At 38.1% G+C, this 21,092-nt stretch overlaps 1 protein-coding gene and 1 long non-coding RNA gene across 6 annotated transcripts in view; one reads left to right on the top strand and one right to left on the bottom strand.

Moving 5' to 3' along the window:
* rhbdf1b (rhomboid 5 homolog 1b (Drosophila)) overlaps nucleotides 1–18,306 on the top strand; it is a 50,680-nt gene extending 32,374 nt beyond the window's left edge. For 4 of the 5 annotated variants that reach the window (XM_061908895.1, XM_061908893.1, XM_061908894.1 and 1 more), the window contains 9 exons: nucleotides 4,245–4,406; nucleotides 4,535–4,635; nucleotides 9,174–9,237; nucleotides 9,492–9,586; nucleotides 11,374–11,449; nucleotides 13,505–13,605; nucleotides 13,719–13,872; nucleotides 14,975–15,198; nucleotides 17,908–18,306. In XM_061908895.1, the coding sequence (XP_061764879.1) occupies nucleotides 4,245–4,406; nucleotides 4,535–4,635; nucleotides 9,174–9,237; nucleotides 9,492–9,586; nucleotides 11,374–11,449; nucleotides 13,505–13,605; nucleotides 13,719–13,872; nucleotides 14,975–15,198; nucleotides 17,908–18,112 (1,182 nt within the window). In that variant the 3' untranslated portion in view covers nucleotides 18,113–18,306. Of the gene's footprint in view, nucleotides 1–4,244; nucleotides 4,407–4,534; nucleotides 4,636–9,173; nucleotides 9,238–9,491; nucleotides 9,587–11,373; nucleotides 11,450–13,504; nucleotides 13,606–13,718; nucleotides 13,873–14,137; nucleotides 14,215–14,974; nucleotides 15,199–17,907 lie in introns of those variants that run through there. The other variant, XM_061908898.1, reaches the window with a different exon arrangement.
* LOC133557932 (uncharacterized) lies at nucleotides 15,029–20,334 on the bottom strand. Its single transcript, XR_009807871.1, has 2 exons — nucleotides 17,885–20,334; nucleotides 15,029–17,597 (listed from the first exon to the last, which is right to left on the bottom strand). It is a non-coding gene; the product is annotated as an uncharacterized LOC133557932 (long non-coding RNA).
* Between the last annotated feature and the right edge of the window lie 758 nt (nucleotides 20,335–21,092).

Here is a 21,092-nt window from a genome sequence, read left to right as displayed (position 1 = left end):
CCGTTCTAGACGCAAAAAAGTGCATACTTTAAGAAGTTTTTCATTTCGAAATATTTTAACGGCATATTTAAAAAAAACATTTAGAAATACCTAGAGGCACCAAAATGCATCAACTGAATTTTTGTTAGTCAGCCCCTTAGTCCTCTAGCAGCTATGAAATTATTAAAAAAATAAAAATAAAAATAAAAACTACCAATGATTGTCACACACATACTAGATGTGGCAAAATTATTCTCTGCAGTTGACCCATCACCCTTGATCACCCCCTGGGAGGTGAGGAAAGCAGTGGGCAGCAGCGGTGCCGCGCCCGGGAATCATTTACGATGATTAAACCCCCACTTCCAACCCTTAATGCTGAGTGCCAAGCAGTGAGGTAATGGGTCCCATTTTTATAGCCTTTGGTATGACTCGGCCGGGATTTGAACTCAAGGCGGACACTCTAACCACTAGGCCACTGAGTAGTAATTATGAGTAATTATAAAATGATGTTGCTGAATAGACGATATGTGTAATATTATTTATTTATGACAGTCCAAAATGTCGACACACGCACGTAGGACGGAAGACTCTTGCCTGTCCGTCGTCTGTCTGTGCAGCGCGAGGACCGAACCTGCAGCCGCGTGTGGAACTGTCAGTTTGCACGTCCTTCTCACGCGTGTTAAATAAAATACTAAATAGTGCTGGAAAAAATGGTGATGAGTGTTGATGAATCACATTGTGCGTGCTTAATCATGATATAATTTTATCGCGTCTTCTCCTCCCAGTATCGTGGACATGATGATCAACATATTTCACATATTAAGACAGGGAGGCAAAATGGATTGCATGCCTTTTTTTGCTCCTTTAACAGACACAATCCACTTTGAACACGTTTAGTAGATCAGCTTTGCGTGTGCTATTAGGTTTGCACGTATGGAAGTACACACAAACCTTGAGTAATAGGCCCTTACAATAACAAAATGTAAAATTCTAGGGTTTAAGCGTTTAAAAAGGTGCTGTTCTAAACAACTCACTGCCGCAAAGTTACAGTGTACATTGCACAAACAGAATTGGTAAAATACGCAATTAATATTCACTCTAACGCTTACATTTTAGTGTCATATAAACTATAATTACAGTTTTGTTTCTCAAGTAGCCATTTTTTGCTGTTGCTGGTGTCACGGGATGATGAGCGTTACTTGCAGCGTGACCCCAAAGAGGGAGAGAATGGCAGGCGGAATGAAGGTAAAACCAATGTATTACTTACAAGGAAGCAGGGAACAAACAAAAACCGCACACTCAGCATCAGTCTCTAAGGAAGAATGATCCAGCAGGTAAAGAGGCACCCAGGTGGAACTAAATAGAACTAATTAAACGAGGAACAGGTGAACTGACAGGACGTGGAGCAGAAAGTAAAGGTGCTTCAAAACACAGAGACCAAACAGGAAACACTGACAAAACAAGAGCACCAGGACAGGAAGTGATTCTAAACACAGGAAAACCAAAACATAACCAAACTGTCAGTAGCAACTCTGACAGTTGGTTCCCTTATATTTAAAACTAATGTTATGTTTAACCAATTACTTTATCACTGGTGCAACTATTTTAGAAATGTTAAAAACTTTATTAAAGAATATATGGAAGTTGTTTTTAAAAGGTCAAAGTACAAATGTATTGCATAAATATATGTAAATATTATGAACGTGCATCCTACATTTTACAGCACTACAGTCAAGTAGTACTTAACGGTTAAAACATAATAATCATTTAGTATTAATGCCCATGCTGCTACTGCTGCTACTACTACTCCTAATAGTTAATAACATAAATGTAAAATATACGGAAAAACAATATTTAAATGGTTGGTGTTAATTGATGTAATACAATATTGAATAAAATGTCTTGGTAAAATTCATTATTTCCATTGCAAAATTCAAAATCTCTTTCTCAATGCTTTGAAAAAAAATCTTTATAATTGTCTTTTGTCACAATCTAGATGTGGCGTGAAGGCCAAGTGAACCCAATTGCAAGGAAGGAAAAAGCAATGGTGAAGTTCTGGCCAAAAATATACAATGTATTTATGTGTGTATATATGTATATGTATATATTAGATTAGATCAGATAGATAAGATAGTACTTTATTTATTCCGTCAGGAGAGTTCCTTCAGGAAAATTAAAATTTTCAGCATAATCCCATTCAAGATCAGACAAACATTACAGGGAGACAGAACAGGATCGCTGACGGGTCTGCCGGCTTCCAGCGCCCCTTACAAAAAATATGAGATACAGGTAAACAAGGGGGGGGAATGGGAGAAAAAAATAGAAGATTAAAATAAAATAAAAAAAAAATCGGTCTTAGCCTGGGCCCTGGAGAGGGGGTGCAGACTGAGGCCAAGGGAAAAAAAACAACTCATAGCCAAAGTAAACATCCCTCTTACAGAGGGAAACATCAAACATCAAAGAACACAGAGGACATTAAAGACATTAAAGCAGCAGATACAACCAGACACTTCTACATACTAGCTATGAATAAAAAGTAAAAGAAACATATCCACTGTGGTGGCCTCTGCGGTGTTCCACACAATCATCTGCTGGGGTGGAGGGAGCATGGCCAGAGACAGGAGAAGACCCAACAAAGCAACCAAGTACTCTCGGCCAGTGTCCAGTCCGAATGGATGAGCGAGGATACGTCCAAGGTGACTGAGGTGTCCGACACCTGTTCACCCAGCCAAGACACCACAAAGCCTCTCCGTCCCAGCGCTCAGTGCTAGCTCCTCAGCCCTGTCCCCTCATCCGCATCTCCTCCAGTCCCTCCAAACCGACTCCGGTGTGGCAGACACCCAGCAGCTGGTCTCCATGGCCAAAAGACTCCCGGGAGGCAGATCCAGAAGTCCACAAAAAATCACCGCAGAGGTCACGAAAGTGCCACCCCTTGTCACACAGTCCCAAAGGGTCCCGGACCAAAAGGCAAAAAAGTATAATAACACATGAAAACAAGAGGGAAACACAAAAGGATGACACAAGAGCACAGAGCTCCTGCCAACAGCAGCCACTACAGCAGCGCCATCTTGGAAAAAGTATCTATATATATATATATATATATATATATATGTATATATATATATATATATATATATATATATATATATATATATATATATATATATATATATATATATATATATATATATATATCCCCAGGTGTATGTCCAAAGACATGTACCTGGGTATAGGTTGATTGGCAACACTAAATTGGCTCTAGTGTGTGAATGTGAGTGTGAATGTTGTCTGTCTATCTGTGTTGGCCCTGCAATGAGGTGGCGACTTGTCCAGGGTGTGCACTGCCTTCCGCCTGATAGTAGCTGAGATAGGCACCAGCGCCCCCCATAACCCCAAAGGGAATAAGCGGTAGAAAATGGATGGGTTTATATGTATCTATATATATATATATATATATATATATATATATATATATATATATACATATTACTTTACATACAGTCAGCTTTCAACCAAATGTTTTTACTTCAATGCGGCACCCCAAGTCAAAATGTTTGGACACCCCTAGACCATCCCATCCACCCAACACCCTTGATCACCCCCTGGAAGGTGAGGGGAGCAGTGGGCAACAGCGGTGCCGCGCCCGGGAATCATTTATGGTGAATTAACCCCCAATTCCAACCCTTAATGCAGAGCGCCAAGCAGGGAGGTAATGGGTCTCATTCTTATAGTCTTTGGTATGACTCAGCCGGGATTTGAACTCACGACCTACTGATCTCAGGGCGGACACTCTACCCACTAGGTGTGTGTGACAATCATTGGTACATTATCTTTAACTTTATATACGTGGGCGTATATCTATTGTTACTTGACATGCAGTCTGCTCTCGGTCCCCAGGACAAATTTTTAAGCCTAACGTGGCCTCCGAGTCAAAAAGTTTGGACACCCCTGTTTTATAGTTACAGAAATATTTTGAAAATTAAATTTTTTTATTTATTAATAGTTCTTAAAAGTATTTTTAGTGAACTACTCTTTAGAGCTCTCATCTGCAAAACATTTATAAGCCTTTAATTGGTCTCTTAGTCTGAATTCATCCATCCATTTTGTATATCACTTATCCTCATTGGTAAGCTAGAGCCTACCACAGCTGATCCCAGTCTGAATTGAATTCCTGATTTTATTTAGCTGTTTAAGTTACGGTTGCGAAACTGACATGGTAATGTTAGATATTACCGAGCTCAATATAATTTCAATGTTGCTTCAAGGAGGCGCTGATCCACCTGGGAGCCAAGTTTTCCCCGTGCATGCGTCAGGATCAGGAAATCCACAGGCTGGTCCAGGAGATAAGGGCCAAAGAGAGAGAATCAGGATGCTGCGTGAGGAACGATCGCTCTGGCTGCTTACAGACCTCTCAAGACGAGTGCTCGGTATGCACAAACAGTACACACTGTATAGGAAGAAAGCCATACATATGTGACTAAATATACAGTACACACGAGTACCACATGAGTCACCAACCGACAATATTACTTCCTCTCTTCTTTTACTGCTATAGACCACCTTGGCATTGTGGGTAAAGTGGCCTCAGCACCCCAGTGCCCCTTATTTGAATAATAAACTTCGCCAAAACGGTGCAGTCTGCCATCAGGATCCCAGGTAACATCACACTGGTGTGTATGTTTTCATCAAAAATGTAATTAAATTACAGTATGTTAAGGCGGAACAACACTTTTTTTTTAATGTTGCCTATCGTTCACAATCCTTATGAATGGATTTTTTTTGTAATGCAATCTATCTCGTAAATAAAACATGTCGTGACTTGAATATTAACCAAGTATTTGTGATACTGCTATTATAAGCACTAACGCAGACAAACTATTTATAAAGGCACTGTGATCACTATCTTATGTAGGAATGTTGACATCATCGGTTGGCGAGCTGCTTCCTCGCCTCTGTGATCATGAAAGTTTATTCTAGATCATAAATCATGCCTCTCACCTGGATAGTAGAAGGATGAGGACGTATTCCGACTAGTTGGTACATTATTACAGTCAATTTAGACCCAGGTATGGCGAGAACGACATGAAAAGATGCTTGGTTTCACTCTCCCCACTTTCTTTTGTGAGGATTTTAAGTCAGTCTTCATCTAAACGGGAATATGATAAAATTCTAGCAGTCGGCATCCCAGTGAGAGCAGACATTGTACAGTAAGTGAACATGTATTATGTTTGGTGGCTCTCACGAAATCTACAGTAATCAGTATTGTTGTCGAAGGAAACAGCAAACGACGTGATGCATTTTTTAACTGAATGTGCCGCGTACTACATTACATAAATATTTATTCCATGTATATCAGGGGTGTCCAAAGTGCGGCTTGGAGGCCATTTGCGGCCCACAGCTAATTGTTTACCGGCCCCCCCACACTGTCTGGAAATGCTATTGCAAAAATAAAAAAGAACATTGAAAAAATTGGAATAAGGTCAAATCTAACGGGAAAAAGTTGCAATGTTGACACAAAGCTGCCATGCAGTTTTTTTTCTTTTTTTCTTTTGTCTTTATTTTACCATATAAAAACCATCTTTACCACGAATTGATTAACGTGCACCCCGACTTAAACAAGTTGAAAAACTTATTCGGGTGTCACCATTTAGTGGTCAATTGTACGGAATATGTACTGTATTGTACTAATTAAACGTTTCAATCAATCAATTATCTATTTTTAATTTTTTTGCCATTGCTCAAAAAAAAGACAAACAAATCCATGTTATAATGAATTATTTTCAAAGCTCCAATTAGTTCAAATCTTTCACTTTAAAATTATGTATGTTGTAAATATTGCACATATTGTGTAGTTGCTATTTAAAAACTAAGTTTTCTTTGACAAAATAGCGTACGAAAAACAAAATAATAGTTTAAGTGTAAAATTGACAGATATATCTGAAGTTCATCTCGTAACGTAAGTGTTGAAAGTAAAAAAATTTTATGAGTGTGGCACCTTTTGTATCCCAAATATATTTAGTGGTATTGTATTTATCTTTTCACTGTGATTACTCAAAATTAATACAACATTAAAATCAATGGTGTCCTGCATTATTGATATTTTAGAGCTCTAATTACTAAATACTGCATATTTCAGTTTTACTATTTGAGAGAAAATCCATAAAACCTTTTTTTAAGTTGATATAGAGATTTACTGTAAGCGTTGAACAAAAAATAATAATAAAAATTTGGCTTATTTTTAACATTTTAATAACTGAGACCCTTTATGGTCCCTGGGATCCCTAAAGGTAAAATATGTTTTGAAAATCCATATATTTTGTTATGGTTGGAAAATTAAAAATATCAAAATGGCCCCCGTATGCTTTAATTTTTCCGTGTGCGGCCCTCAGTGGAAAAAGTTTGGACACACCTGATGTATATAAAACCTTAATGGTTTTCAATCATAGGTTTAATAGAGCGACTCCTATAGGCACCATTGTAAGCAAACTTTTGATTGCATGTATTTACTAGTAAGAGTGCATTAAAAAAAAAAAAAACATATGTGTAGTTCTCATCCTACATTAAGATTGTGAATGATGGCCAAAATAAAATTGAAAAAAGGTGCAGTTCCCCATAGATATAGAAACATGAATTGGTTCATAAATATTTTCTCATACAGTCAGAGTTTGTTTACTTAACTACAGAGAGCATTGGGCATCTACTGTGGGGTAGGTGTCTGCAAAGTATTTTTTTTAAAATATTGTACATATTTTATTATTATATTAAGAATGTTATATAATATCAAATAAAATAAGTATGACATACACTATTAAAATAATATAACGTGATCAATATTAAATTAAAATAACTAATACAACATTAAAATAAATTGTCAATGAAAAGGACCAAAAAGAGGTATAAATGTATAATACCTGCCCCTATTCATACAAATACAACTTTTGCTATTCAACTCAGAAGACAATTAAAAGGGAATTGCACTTTTTTTTTCAGAATTTTGCCTAATGTTCGCAATCAGTATGAGAGACAAAAACACACCTTTTTTTGTTGTTTAAAAACGCTCGCAAGATGTGGCTAGTAGGAGTCACCGTTGTAGCCTTCTAAGCCATCTAAACAACTTCAAAACCCCCCATCAACGTTTTATATACACACTGCAAGTCTATAGATAATGTAGTAACAGACACGTTCATAACAATATGTAATATGTAAAATATTTATCGTATTTCGGTCATTTCAATCATTATCAGAACTTTTGACTTCTGTCAACAAACGTGTGTGTTTTCTACCTGTGATTCTAATCAGGGCAGACTTGGTAGCAAACGATGAAGACGACTTTTTTTGGACATATGAGGATTCACCATCTTAATTTTTTGAAGCTGAATATACGGAGGATGAACTGCTGCTTTTAGAAGCGTGCACGAAGGAGGGGTAAAACGTCGGAGCAAACGGGGCCAAGAGAGTGAGTTCAGCTTGACTGGGTGTTGTAAATGCAGAACAATTATTCTGCTGCGCTGAGTAGTACACAATATCATTAATGATGGAAAAGCTCTTGTATTTAACAAGGAAGACACTGCTCCAAGAAACTACATCACAATGAAAGACAAACTGTTTGTGCTAGAAACGTTTTTCCAACTGTCCATCGAGTAAGTCACTATAATATTGCTCATGATACATGGGCTTGTTAGTACAAACACTGTCGGGCTAGCTGTGTGCAATCAAAACATTAATTGTGAACTAAAACTTTACAGATACTGTAATATGATTGTTTATGTTTTTAGTCAGTACAGATCGATATCGTGTTGTGTTGTGTTGTGTTGTGTATTACACACTCAAGAGCCATTCAGATGCTGACACAGATGCTGGCTTACCAGTTGCTAATGTTGTATAGCAGTGTCTCAGGAAAGTGGTTCCTTACTGTTTGTTCTTACATTAACAATGCTGCTACAGCTTGGTTATTTTGCAGATTACGAAACATAAATTAAGTATGGTTGGTGGTTTTTGGATGCCTTTTTAGAGTGGGATGGATTGCTCCCGTTAGCTGCATGACTAGCCACCCAAAACAAGCCTATTTTTACAAAATTCCCCTCAAAAAGTGCAGTTCTCTTTTAAGGCCATATTTTTATTTCATAACGTACAACAAAACATCTTACTCAATGTAATATATTTTAATTATCAGGATTATTTTTTTTAATACAGAAGGAGATGTACATTGTTTTGTTCCACTCTCAAGTTTGTTCCTTAAACACCCTTGATTGAAATGCATCTTTCCAACGGTGGTATCCAAAGTGTCTAGTTTTTGTAGTGAAAAAAGTTATTTTGAATGATGTCAAACGATATTTTTTAATCAGATTAATCACAATTTCGAATTTGGATTAATCATGATTAATCACATGTATTAACAGTAGTATGAACTCGCTTACCTTACAAATTTCAGTTAAAGTAAAAAAGACCCCAATACTTCACGAATGCAATTGTATTGTTAGAATTGATAGAATGTAATGTAGCAAACTGAATTGTGTAATTAGTTTTCACGTATGTGATTATTGCAGTTTTGTTTGTGATTAATCAATCAATCAATCAATGTTTACTTATATAGCCCTAAATCACTAGTGTCTCAAAGGGCTGCACAAACCTGGCATGACTTAACTCCTCATTTTTTACTTGAATGTACAAAAAGTATAAAAACGCCCCACATGCAGCCTTCGTTTTTACTGAACGCGGCCGTCGTTGGAAAAAGTCTGGTCACCCCTATTCCACAACTACATTTAAAAAAAATATCACTTCTTTTTCAGGTTATACAGTAATTACTTTCTCTTCTTACAAATCTGTTTGGTTCTTCATACATATTTGTTTACTTTACCAGCTCAAAGATCAAATAATATGTCTCATGTGACATGAGTTATGTTACGATAATGAATTGACTATTATTTTAGCTTTGGAAAGTCAGCTATACAAACAACTACATTATGGTGTAAGTTACAGATAATTATGACCACATCCTTTCACAGTCTTTTATTTTTTATTATTGTGGAGTAAGAAGGGAATGATCTATTTTGGGTGTGGTTTAAGTGACAACTCAATTAATTTGGCATTGGTGATTACAGAGGAAGCCACTGTTTAAATTGATGGAGTTGAATGAAAATGACAATGCGTCATTGTTGTAGTATACGTCACTTTGTTTTCTCTTTATTTTGTAGAATTTGTCAGGAGCCTGCCTCTGTTTCACCTCATGAATGGCCTGAAGACATCACCAAGTGGCCAGTGAGTGCAGTGGCATGTACATTACTTTAGTTTCACATTTCTTTACAAAACACAGTTGGTAATGCAAAATAAAATAGGAGGTCTAAGGTTAAAACTCATTGCAACTGAGAGATTATTATCAATTATGTGATACTATGTGATGAGTTTAAAACATTTTAGTAAATTGATGGGAATCGTGTCATGTATAATTTAAAAGCCAACAAGGGGAAGTACTTGTTTGTATTTGGCAGTGGACATTTATGTTTGATTTGCAGGTTTGCACAAAGTACAATTTTGGGAATCACACCAACCTCCCCTACATCGATTGTACCATCACAGGCCGGCCCTGCTGCATTGGAACAAAAGGACGGTAAGTACCGTGCAGTAAGGTCCCTCTAGCAGTTTGAACATTTCAGTAGGTATACTTAATATGAATATACTATAATACCTATATACATCTATAATGACCTTTTCAGCCCCAAAAGTTTGTATTAGTGCAGATGCAGGATTCTAGTTGACATTCATAAAGGCATATTGTAACTTATCTTTATTTTAATGTGTGTATTGTTTAGATATTATTTGTCATGAAAATACAGTGCATGACTCATGAATACCATAATTCTTTGTTTTAATCTTAAAATTTGTAAAAACAGTAAAACTGAATAGATGTACTTTAATGTCACTTTCACTTTTCATACTGTAGATTTAAACATTTTACGGATTTTGTTAAAAAAACCAGACACAACTCATGTATTTTCAAGTATATGAGTGGTGTTACATTATTATTGCAATACAATGTTATGTTAAATATGTTGTGAATGAAAATGCTGATTATTTAAAAAAATATGTACTAATATTCTAATACTTATCATTATCAGCCATCCATCCATTTTCTACCACTTGACCCTTTCGGGGTTTATTATTATTATTATTATTATTATTATTATTATTATTAGCAGTAGTAGTAGTGTTACTATCTTTATAATTATTTTTAGTATCATTATCATAATCAATTCTACAATTTGTATTATTATTAAATATTCAATAGTACTTTTGATCAAATACACAATTAAATTATTATCATTATCGGTAAATGGTAAATGGGTTTTACTTGTATAGCGCTTTTCTACCCCTTTTTAAGGAGCCCAAAGCGCTTTGACAGTATTCACACATTAATGGCGGGAGCTGCCATGCAAGGCGCTAACCAGGATTCATCAGGAGCAAGGGTGAAGTGTTTTGCTCAAAGACACAACAGACGTGACTAGGGACTAGGATGGTAGAAGGTGGGGATTGAACCAGTAACCCTCAGATTGCTGACCCAGTCACTCTACCAACTTCGCCACGCTGTCATCATTATTATTATTGTTGCTATAATTTATGTAATTCCCATTATTAATATTGTTGTCATTATTCATATTATAATTACCATTACATGTAATATATTATTTTTAAAGTAGCAATGATTGTGAAGTGAAGTGAATTATATGTATATAGCGCTTTTCTTGAGTGACTCAAAGCGCTTTACATAGTGAAACCCAATATCTAAGTTACATTTTAACCAATGTGGGTGGCACTGGGAGCAGGTGGGTAAAGTGTCTTGCCCAAGGACACAACAGCAGTGACTAGGATGGCAGAAGCGGGAATCGAACCCGCAACCCTCAAGTTGCTGGCACGGCCACTCTACCAAACGAGCTATGCCGCCCCCGTCAGACTCACACTACTAGGTGTGGTGAAATGTGTCCTCTGCATTTGACCCATCCCCTTGTTCACCCCCTGGGAGGTGAGGGGGGCAGTGGGCAGCAGCGGTGATGCACCCAGGAATAATTTTTGGTGGTTTAACCCCCAATTCCAACCCTTGATGCTGAGTGCCACGCAGGGTGGTAATGGGTCCCATTTTTATAGTCTTTGGTTTGACTTTGCCGGGATTTGAACTCACAACCTATCGATCTCAGGGCAGACACTCTAACATAAAGGCCACTGAGTAGGCCTAATGGTTTAGAATTAAATTGTCCCTATTAACATACAAAGGTGATGATGATGTTGATCATTATCATCATCATGATCGTTCTTATCATTGCTCATTATTATTATTGCTTATCTTATATGATGATGATTACTATTGATGACTTTTTTTTTTTAATTCTTATAATTTCTTAGGTGTGAAATCACCTCCAGAGAGTATTGCGAATTTATGCATGGCCACTTCCATGACGAAGCCACTCTTTGTTCACAGGTAGGCATACACGCACGCACACACACACGCATGGACACACACACGCACACAGGCATTTCATTTAAATTGTGTGTGATTGCGTTTATTTGCGTTTATCAACAGGGATACACGTAAGAACTTTGCCGGTGCTTTCATACAGTGTCATTTTGACCGCGCCTGCACCTCATGGTTCACCAGTATCCCCAAGCCACTAAAAACAAAACTGCAAACTTCCCAAAACAAGCTGGTGAGACTCCTGCTCAACCCCCCATACACGACTCAACTAACTCAAGCCCACTTTACCAAATTGGGATGGCCTAGAGTTGAGGAAAGAATCCACCAAATTGCAAAGTGGCTGGTATTCAACATACTCAGAGAAACTGTCCCCAAGTACATGTCCAACTATTTCACCAGAGTAAGTGATGTTCTCAGGTACTACACGAGAGGGAGTTCCTCAGACCTCGTCCCCCCCAAATTCAAGACTCTCATGGGAAAAAATGCATTTTACTATTTTGCCACCACATGGTGGAATGCTCCACCAAAAGACCTTAAAATTTGAACTTCCCTACTAAATTTTAAAACTGCCATAAAATCATGGCTCAGCTTACCATGAATTCATTAACGCAGACCCCGACTTAAACAAGTTGAAAAACTTATTCGGGTGTTACCATTTAGTGGTCAATTGAACGGAATATGTACTGTACTGTGCAATCTACTAATACAAGTTTCAATAACTTAATCAAAGCTCAACGTCTACTTGATTTGAACCAAAATTGATCCCCAGCAACTTTCCGAAGCATCGAACCGGTTTATATGTGGTTATAGTGTATATATATTTTCTTATTCTGTTTTGCACACTCTTGGTGTCCACATGGGCATAGTCATGTACATAGTGTCATGTACGTATATTGTATATATTGTTTTTCAAATCAGGTGATCTGTAGGATGGCACAAAAAGCCAAAAGGCTTTTTTCCATTTTGGCCCAATAAATATTCATGACATTTGATACATTCAATAATAAATAAATAATGATAAATGGGTTGTACTTGTAGAGCGCTTTTCTACCATCAAGGTACTCAAAGCGCTTTGACAATACTTCCGCATTTATCCATTCACACACACATTCACACACTGATGGAGGGAGCTGCCATGCAAGGCACTAACCAGCACCCATCAGGAGCAAGGGTGAAGTGTCTTGCTCAGGACGTGACGAGGTCAGTACTAGGTGGGGATTTGAAACAGCGACCCTCGGGTTGCGCACGGCCACTTTTCCACTGCGCCACGCCGTGATAAAAGATATACAACCTGTAAAATGTATATTTAAAAAAATAAGTTAAAAAAAAAGATAAATTATGTACATATACACGGTATAATTGCCTTTTTAAGGCATTACATGGATTAAATTCTTTACGATGTCAATAAACTTCTCAATCAATCAATTAATCAATCAATCAATGATATATTGTCTGTTTAAAGCAGTAACATGCAGTGATTTAACCTAACAAAAAAAAAGTTGATTAACAAGTACAGTCACTACTAAGAGAATAGTGTTTCAATGGCAACCACATATTACTTAAAATTAATCTTTTTTAGCGACAATATAGCTTCTCTGGCAGTGTTTATTTATTGTATTATTAAGTTAAAGTTAAAGTTTAAGTACCAATGACTGTCACACACACACAAGGTGTGGCAAAATTATTCTCCGCATTTGACCCATCACCCTTGATCACCCCCTGGGAAGTGAGGGGAGCAGTGAGCAGCAGCGGTGGCCACGCCCGGGGAGTGATTTTTTTGGGTTATTTAAACCCCAATTCCAACTCTTGATGCTGATTGTCAATGAGGGACGTAATGGGTCCCATTTTTATAGTCTTTGGTATGACTCGGCCTGGGTTTGAACTCACAAGCTATTGTTCTCAGGGCGGACACTCTAACCACTAGGCCACTGAGTTATTCTACCTAACCCAAAAATATCTACACTTGTTCTAAATGTCAGATTTACTACACAATGCAGGATGTCACTTTGTGTTTTTCCAGCCAGTGAAGCGCGGTCATGTCCTCCTTTCATTGTCCACCAGGTTGCCTGCATGGATGACGTGTGTGGTTTACTGCCTTTCCTCAACCCAGAAGTCCCAGATCAGTTTTCCCGACTCTGGCTGTCCCTCTTTCTTCATGCTGGGTGACCTACTTCTGTTATTTTTTCTTATTTTACTGTCTAAAGAAGCCATGATATGTTTGATATGAAATAGTTTGTGTTTTGAAGATGTGTGTGTGTGTGTCTTCTTTCTGAAGGATCCTACACTGCCTGGTGTCCGTGTTGTTCCAAATGACCGTACTTCGAGATCTGGAGAAGCTGGCTGGCTGGCTGCGAATCTCCATCATCTACATGCTTAGTGGCATTGCGGGCAACCTGGCCTCTGCCATTTTCCTGCCCTACAGAGCGGAGGTACACAACACCAGGGGCCGTGGCCCTAAACACGAAAGACCAACGTTTATTATGTGCACACACACATGCATGCGTGCAAGGTAGCCTAGTCATAGTACTATGATATAATGAGAACCAAGACATTTTTATAATAAAAATTAGGTGAAAAAAAATAACCCAAAAGTCAAAGCCACAACAGGCTTGCTAACCTGTAAGTACGTCCATCCATCCATTCATTTTCTACCGTTTGTCCCTTTCGGGGTCTCGGGGTGTATTCGGGGAGAAGACGGGTTACACCCTAGACCAGTGGTTCTCAAATGGGGGTGCGCGTACCCCTGGGGGTACTTGAAGGTATGTCAAGGGGTAAGTGAGATTTTTTTTTAAATATTCTAAAAATAGAAAATATTAAGAAATCCTTCATATTTATTGAATAATAATTCAACAAAATATGAATATAAGTTCGTAAATTGTGAAAAGAAATGCAACAATGCAATATTCAGTGTTGACAGCTCGAATTTTTGTGGACATGTTCCATAAATATTGATGTTAAAGATTTCTTTTTTTGTGAAGAAATGTTTAGAATTAAGTTCATGAATCCAGATGGATCTCTATTACAATCCCCAAAGAGGGCACTTTAAATTGATGATTACTTCTATGTGTAGAAATCTTTATTTATAAATGAATCACTTCTTTATTTTTTAAACAAGGTTTTAGTTATTTTTATATCTTTTTTCCAAATAGTTCAAGAAAGACCACTACAAATGAGCAATATTTTGCACTGTTATACAATTTAATAAATCAGAAACTGATGACACAGTGCTGTATTTTACTTCTTTATCACTTTTTTCCAACCCAAAATGATTTGCTCTGATTAGGGGGTACTTGAATTAAAACATTTTTCACATGGGGTACATCACTGAAAAAAGGTTGAGAACCACTGCCCTAGACAAGTCGCCACCTCATCGCAGGGCAGCACAGATAGACAAACAACATTCACACTCACATTCACACACTAGGGACCATTTAGTGTTGCCAATCAACCTATCCCCAGGTGCATGTCTTTGGAGGTGGGAGGAAGTACATTCGTAACCAAAGTGTCCCTCTATGTCCCACGTCTCTCAAGGTGGGTCCGGCTGGTAGTCAGTTTGGCATCCTGGCGTGTCTTTTTGTCGAGCTCTTTCAGAGCTGGCAGATCCTTGAGCGTCCATGGTGGGCGTTTGCCAAGCTGTTTGCCATTTCAGCGTTCTTCTTCTCTTTCGGCTTGCTGCCCTGGATCGACAACTTTGCCCACATCGGTGGTTTTGTCTCAGGATTTTTCCTGTCCTTTGCCTTCCTGCCGTATATCAGGTAGGTCAATCAGCCACTAGCATTGTATTATTTTGTACATGTTTATATACTGTTCAATCTCGATTTACAAACATCATTTGCTTTTGGAACAGGGTTCGTAAATAGAAAAGTTTGTATATTGACGCTAAGTTCTCTATAAGAAACAAGGTCTAAATGAATAATGTGGTCAAGCCTTGACAAAAGTCCATATTTTGGTGAAGGTTTGTATGCTTTAATCACAAAATAAGGTGCTAAACATTACTGTATATCTAACAAACATAACAAGGGAGGAATGGATCAACTCTCTCATTATTAACAAGCTAAAACAACACCAACAGCAAGCTGAACTGTCCTCTGTATGCGCTGCTGTGCCAACACGCGCAAATACACAGAAGTCCCTTTGTTGCCTTTACAAATGATCAGAAATCACACAAATCCTTAAGTTTAATAACCGTATTGCTACAATAATACAAATTTGCAAAAAATAAAATCCAATTTACATTGTCATTGGCAAATGAGCAGCTGAGGAGAGGAGAGAAAAGAGCAGACGGGGGAAGAAGGGCGGTGTGTGTGTGTGCGTGCGTGCGTGTGTGTGTGTCTGTGTGTGTGTGTGTGTGGGTTATTGAAAAAGACGCCACCTAACAAGAGGTAGTGTCCTCTCCTTTGCTGTACTATAAGCTCGCTTTGGCATCTTTTTCCAGAAAAGTCCGGTCTCATCACAATTAAAAATTTGCAGGACACAAAATTAGTGAATGAAGCTTTGGTTCGCACACGGAAGCACATTTGGCCCGATCTAATTGTTTGTAAATCAAAAAGTTTGCAAAATAAGGCTTAATAAATCGAGGGTCCACTGTATATCTAAGGGTACACTTACACTGGGACTTAAGTTGCAATGATTTACCTGTTTTACTATTAACCGTGATTAAAAACATCTCTGTTATACAATCGCAAAGGCTTTGCTACATTCAGTGTTACAGTTCTACTCACCTGCTATAAAAGAACATGTTATTCCATCACTTAAATTCCGCTGTATTACGGCAATTTCTCTGATTTTGACTTGCCTGTTTTAAGTCATTTTAATAGTTTTATTTGTGCAAGGGTGTGACTGTCATTAATTAGGAGAGAAGCGATCGCTTTAATCAAATGATGTCCCGATTACATAAGTACACGACAAAATATGCGAAGGGTTGGAATTTTGGATTATTTTCAGTATTCCTATATATTGTAGTATCTCTATTTACAAACTTGATTGGTTTCGTGATTGGGCACCTAACAGCACAATTTAAACATGTTTAATGTCTTTTCAATCGAAAAACAAACTTTAAAATAAGAAAGTTAATATTAAAACAATACAATATAATGTGCTACTAACAACTGCAACAGTTTTTTGAAGTAATGTAAAATTAATGTACTGTATTTTACCTGGGAGAGTGCACTTCTACGGTATCTCCTTCCAGCTGCTTCTGCGTCAAACACACCATCAGCAGCTTTTGCCTTGTTTTCATTGACAAATGTTTGACGTTTAGATAATATTTCAACAGTCATGGCTGGCATTACACTCATTCTGTTTCAGTATGGTGCAGACTAGCAGAGATACGCTCAAATTACTCTGTCACAATGGCAACATACACGATCATGTTTCTGATTATCTCTTTCTTTGATTTAATAAATATCATCCACTTCTTCCTCTTAGCATTGTCCTTACCTTTCTTGAAAATACAAAGTTATCTCGATTTGTAAATCTATCAGCTAATGCTAGCAAGTAAGATAAGATGTTTTGGGCAAATTTCAGGGGGTTCACTGTTACATTTGCTACGCAACTCTATGGCGGGGATGCTTGTATCTCACATTTTTGCTTGCAACTTAAAGCCTAAAATTTACGTGAGGGACAGCTCTTATCTCAAAACACTCTAAAGTTGGGGGAATCCTAAGTTGAGGTTTCACTGTTCGATTTTAATGAACTGTGTCGATTATCATTAATAACCTGAGAGGAGCAATCACAATACAATGCTACACAGTACATCACTTTTTGTTTTTTTACTGTTCAGCACTCTTGTTTCAATTCCCTTTTTGCCTACTTCTGTCCGACTGCTGGCTCCCTCACCTGTCCCTGTCTGCCAATCAGGATGATTTTTATGGACAGGGCTGGATCCTTGTGCTTTTTTTTTTGTACGTCCATGCTGCATAGCTTTCCTTATGCTTCCTGTGCACTACCCTGCTGCACTATTTTTGTTGTGTCACTAAACACATTTCTCCTGCAATTTGGCCGCTGTCTCTGTAGCCTGGGGTCAGAACCAACACAACGAGCAACACTGAAACGTAAAACGATTAAGTCAAAACTGATCGCATTAATCACGTACACACGCAACTTACTGCATTTAGGCCGCACGTACTCCGGTACCTAACCCCTGGATGGTTACCTGAAAGAAGGCGAGGGTTATGATCAGTTCAAAGATGAGTGAGGAAACTACGACTGTAGTGTTAGCTGGTAAATGTCAAAGATAAAAGATCTCCAAGATTTGAGCAAACAAATGACATGTCTCCAAGTAAAACATTTAAACAATGTTATTGTATGACATTCTGACGATAGAAATGCATTTGTGTCTATAATATTGGGGTATTTAAATCATGCAAGTAATAACCAGTGATTACTGTAATACAGACTCAAAAATGTAAAAATTAATCATTTGACAGCACTAATTTTTACCTCTTTTTTTGTTGTCTTTTCAGCTTCGGACGTTTAGATATGTACCGCAAGAGGGTTCAGATCTGCGTGTTCCTGCTGGTATTCCTCGGTCTAGTCTTCGCCTTGGCCGTCCTCTTCTATGTTTACCCTGTGAAGTGCGATTGGTGCGAGTACCTCACCTGCATCCCCATCACCGACGAGTTTTGCGAGAAGTACGACCTGAACGCAAAACTTGTTAGACCCAACTGATAGCCGCTGGTTTGAATACTCTGTGTGTGTGTGTGTGTGTGTGTGTGTGTGTGTGTGTGTGTGTGTGTGTGTGTGTGTGTGTGTGTGTGTGTGTGTGTGTGCGCGTGCGTGCGTGCGTGCGTGCGTGCGTGCGTGCGTGGGTGCATGTTGATGTCATAGCTTGTGTGATTCCTAAATAAAAAAAGGACAACTCAGTTTGCATCACTTTGTATACCACCGAGTATATAGACCAGGGGTAGGGAACCTATGGCTCGCGAGCCAGATGTGAGGACTGCATCTGGCTCTCGGATAAGTCTTAGCTGACATTGCTTAACACGATAAGTAATGAATAATTCCGCTGGTAATCACAGTGTTAAAAATAACGTTCAAAATATAAAACATTCTCATGCATTTAATCCATCCATCTGTTTTCACCTGTTCAAGAAGTTTTCATTAAAGGGGAAAATTATCACAATTTCTGAAGGGTTAAAACCAATAAAAATCAGTTCCCAGTGGCTTATTTTATTTTTCGAAGTTTTTCTCTAAATTTTACCCATCACGCAATATCCCGAAAAACGGCTTCAAAGTGCCTGATCTTAACCGTTGTTATATAAATCAATCAATCAATGTTTACTTATATAGCCCTAAATCACTAGTGTCTCAAAGGGCTGCGCAAACCACTACGACATCCTCGGTAGGCCCACATATCCACCCGTCTATTGTCCTGTGACGTCACTGTGTGAAGCCACCAAAAACAAACATGGCGGATAGCACAGAAAGGTATAGCATAGTAGCTGGGATTCAGACTCGGATTTCAGCAGCGCAAGCGATTCAAAAGATTACGCATGTATTGAAACGGATGGTTGGAGTGTGGAGCCAGGTACCGACAATGAAATTGAAGAAGAAACTTAAGCTATTGAGCCATATCACGACAGACAGCGGCACGGGAGGAAGCGCGGACGAATTCGGCGATCGCCTTCTAACCAACGATTGGTATGTGTTCGTTTGGCATTAAAAATGGGTGGAGGGAAAGGCTGGATGCAAATGTAGCTACAAATGAGGCATAAGATGTATGAAATATGTACATACGGCTAGCCTAAATAGCATGTTAGCATCGATTAGCTTGCAGTCATGCCGTGACCAAATATGTCTGATTAGCTCACTCCACATAAGTCAATAACATCAACAAAACTCACCTTTCTGATTTCGTTGACTTTATCGAAGGAAATGCATCTGCTTTGAGTGTCGCAGGATATCCACACATTCTTGCCATCTCTGTCATAGCATAGCTGTCGTCGGTACAGTGTGCAGAACCAACGAGGGACTTTCACATCTTTTGGCCACTGTTGCAACTTGAATCCGTCTCTGTTCGTGTTGTTACACCCTCCAACAACACACCGACGAGGCATGATGTCTCCAAGGTACGGGAAAACAGTCGAAAAAACGGAAAATAACCGAGCTAATTTGACTTGGTGCGTGTAATAAGATTGAGAAAATGGCGGATTGCTTCATGTTGTGATGTCACGGGTGAAAGGTCATCGCTCAACAGGCTATCAATTGAAAGGCGTTTAAATTGCCAAATCCACCCTTTTAGAGTTCGGAAATCGGTTAAAAACATATGGTATTTTTTCTGCAACATCAAGGTATATAGTGACGCTTACATAGGTCTGGTGATAATGTTCCCCTTTAATGGTAAGAAGTATTTTATTTATTATGGGTTAGTTTCAGAATAAGAGATTTATAATACTCTAAAAATGTTGGTCTTACTTAAAAATGCACGCCGTTCATTGTATTCAGTGTTAAAAAATATGATATGGCTCTCACAGAAATACACATTTGGCTTTCATGGCTCTCTCAGCCAAAAAGGTTCCCGCCCCCTTATAGACGTTTGTATTATATACTCAACTGGGACTGTCGAATGTTTTGTTGTCGTTTTTGTTGCTATGCACAAAAAGTAAGCACAAGAGAGTTACGCCGTCTAACAATAGACGAATGCTGATATGTAAGAAAAGGTGACAAAAGTTACGCTCAAAAATTTTAGCAGTGACTCAATTTTTGTGTTTTGTTAACTTTTCTGCTTCTATTTTCATGTTTTTGAGTCACAATGGTTTCATGGTGTTACAATGAACATTTATAGTTACTTTTCAATTAAAAAGTGATAAACAATACATATGTATGCATATAAATACCTGTGTGTATATTTGCAATATACAGGTTTAATTATTATTATTATTAAGCTAAGTATGCTTTTGATGCCTTACCCAAATTATACTACATCACATGTTTATGTTCATAACATAACTATTAAAAAATGAAGTAAGTAAAACAACGTTTGGGTCACTGCCTTTACCTCACGTTGCTCAAGCGACTCCACAGCACCACATAGTGGCTCAAATGAGCATTACATTATTAGTCAAATCCATATTTGTCTGCCTAAAAGATATCATCCTAATAATAATATCAACGTGCCTTATTTTGTAACAGAACACGTTTTATGATTTCATGCATCTGCTTACCTGTAAACACAACAGTATGAGTAAAAGATTGACTGGATTCATTCCCCAACGGGGAAATCATGTGGTTGCACAAAAAAATAAAGTAAAAACAAGAGGGAAACATTAAAAAACAAAAAGGAAAATAAAAAGAGCACATAGCTGATGCAACCAGCAGCCACTTCAGCGATGCCTTTTTCACATACAGCTACAAAGAGAGAGTTATGAATTCTGGAAGATGAGCTGCAGGATTGCATTAATTAATCAATTGCAGCCAATTTATTTTGTTATAAAGTAAAGTATTTTTCATATAACTCTCTTTTTTCTTTAGTGACTCAAAGCACTTTACACTGAGAAACCCATTACCTCCATTCAAGCTGCGTTTACACCAGTGTGGGTGACACTGGGACCAAGGTGGGTGAAGTGTCTTGCCCAAGGACACAACGGTAGTGACGTGCGGAAGCTGGACTCTAACCAAGAACCCTCAAGTTTCTGGCCTGCCGCTCTGC

This window comes from Nerophis ophidion, linkage group LG08, assembly GCF_033978795.1.
Source record: "Nerophis ophidion isolate RoL-2023_Sa linkage group LG08, RoL_Noph_v1.0, whole genome shotgun sequence".
NCBI classification, from domain to species: Eukaryota; Metazoa; Chordata; class Actinopteri; order Syngnathiformes; family Syngnathidae; genus Nerophis; species Nerophis ophidion.
This window is presented reverse-complemented; position numbering and strand designations above follow the sequence as displayed.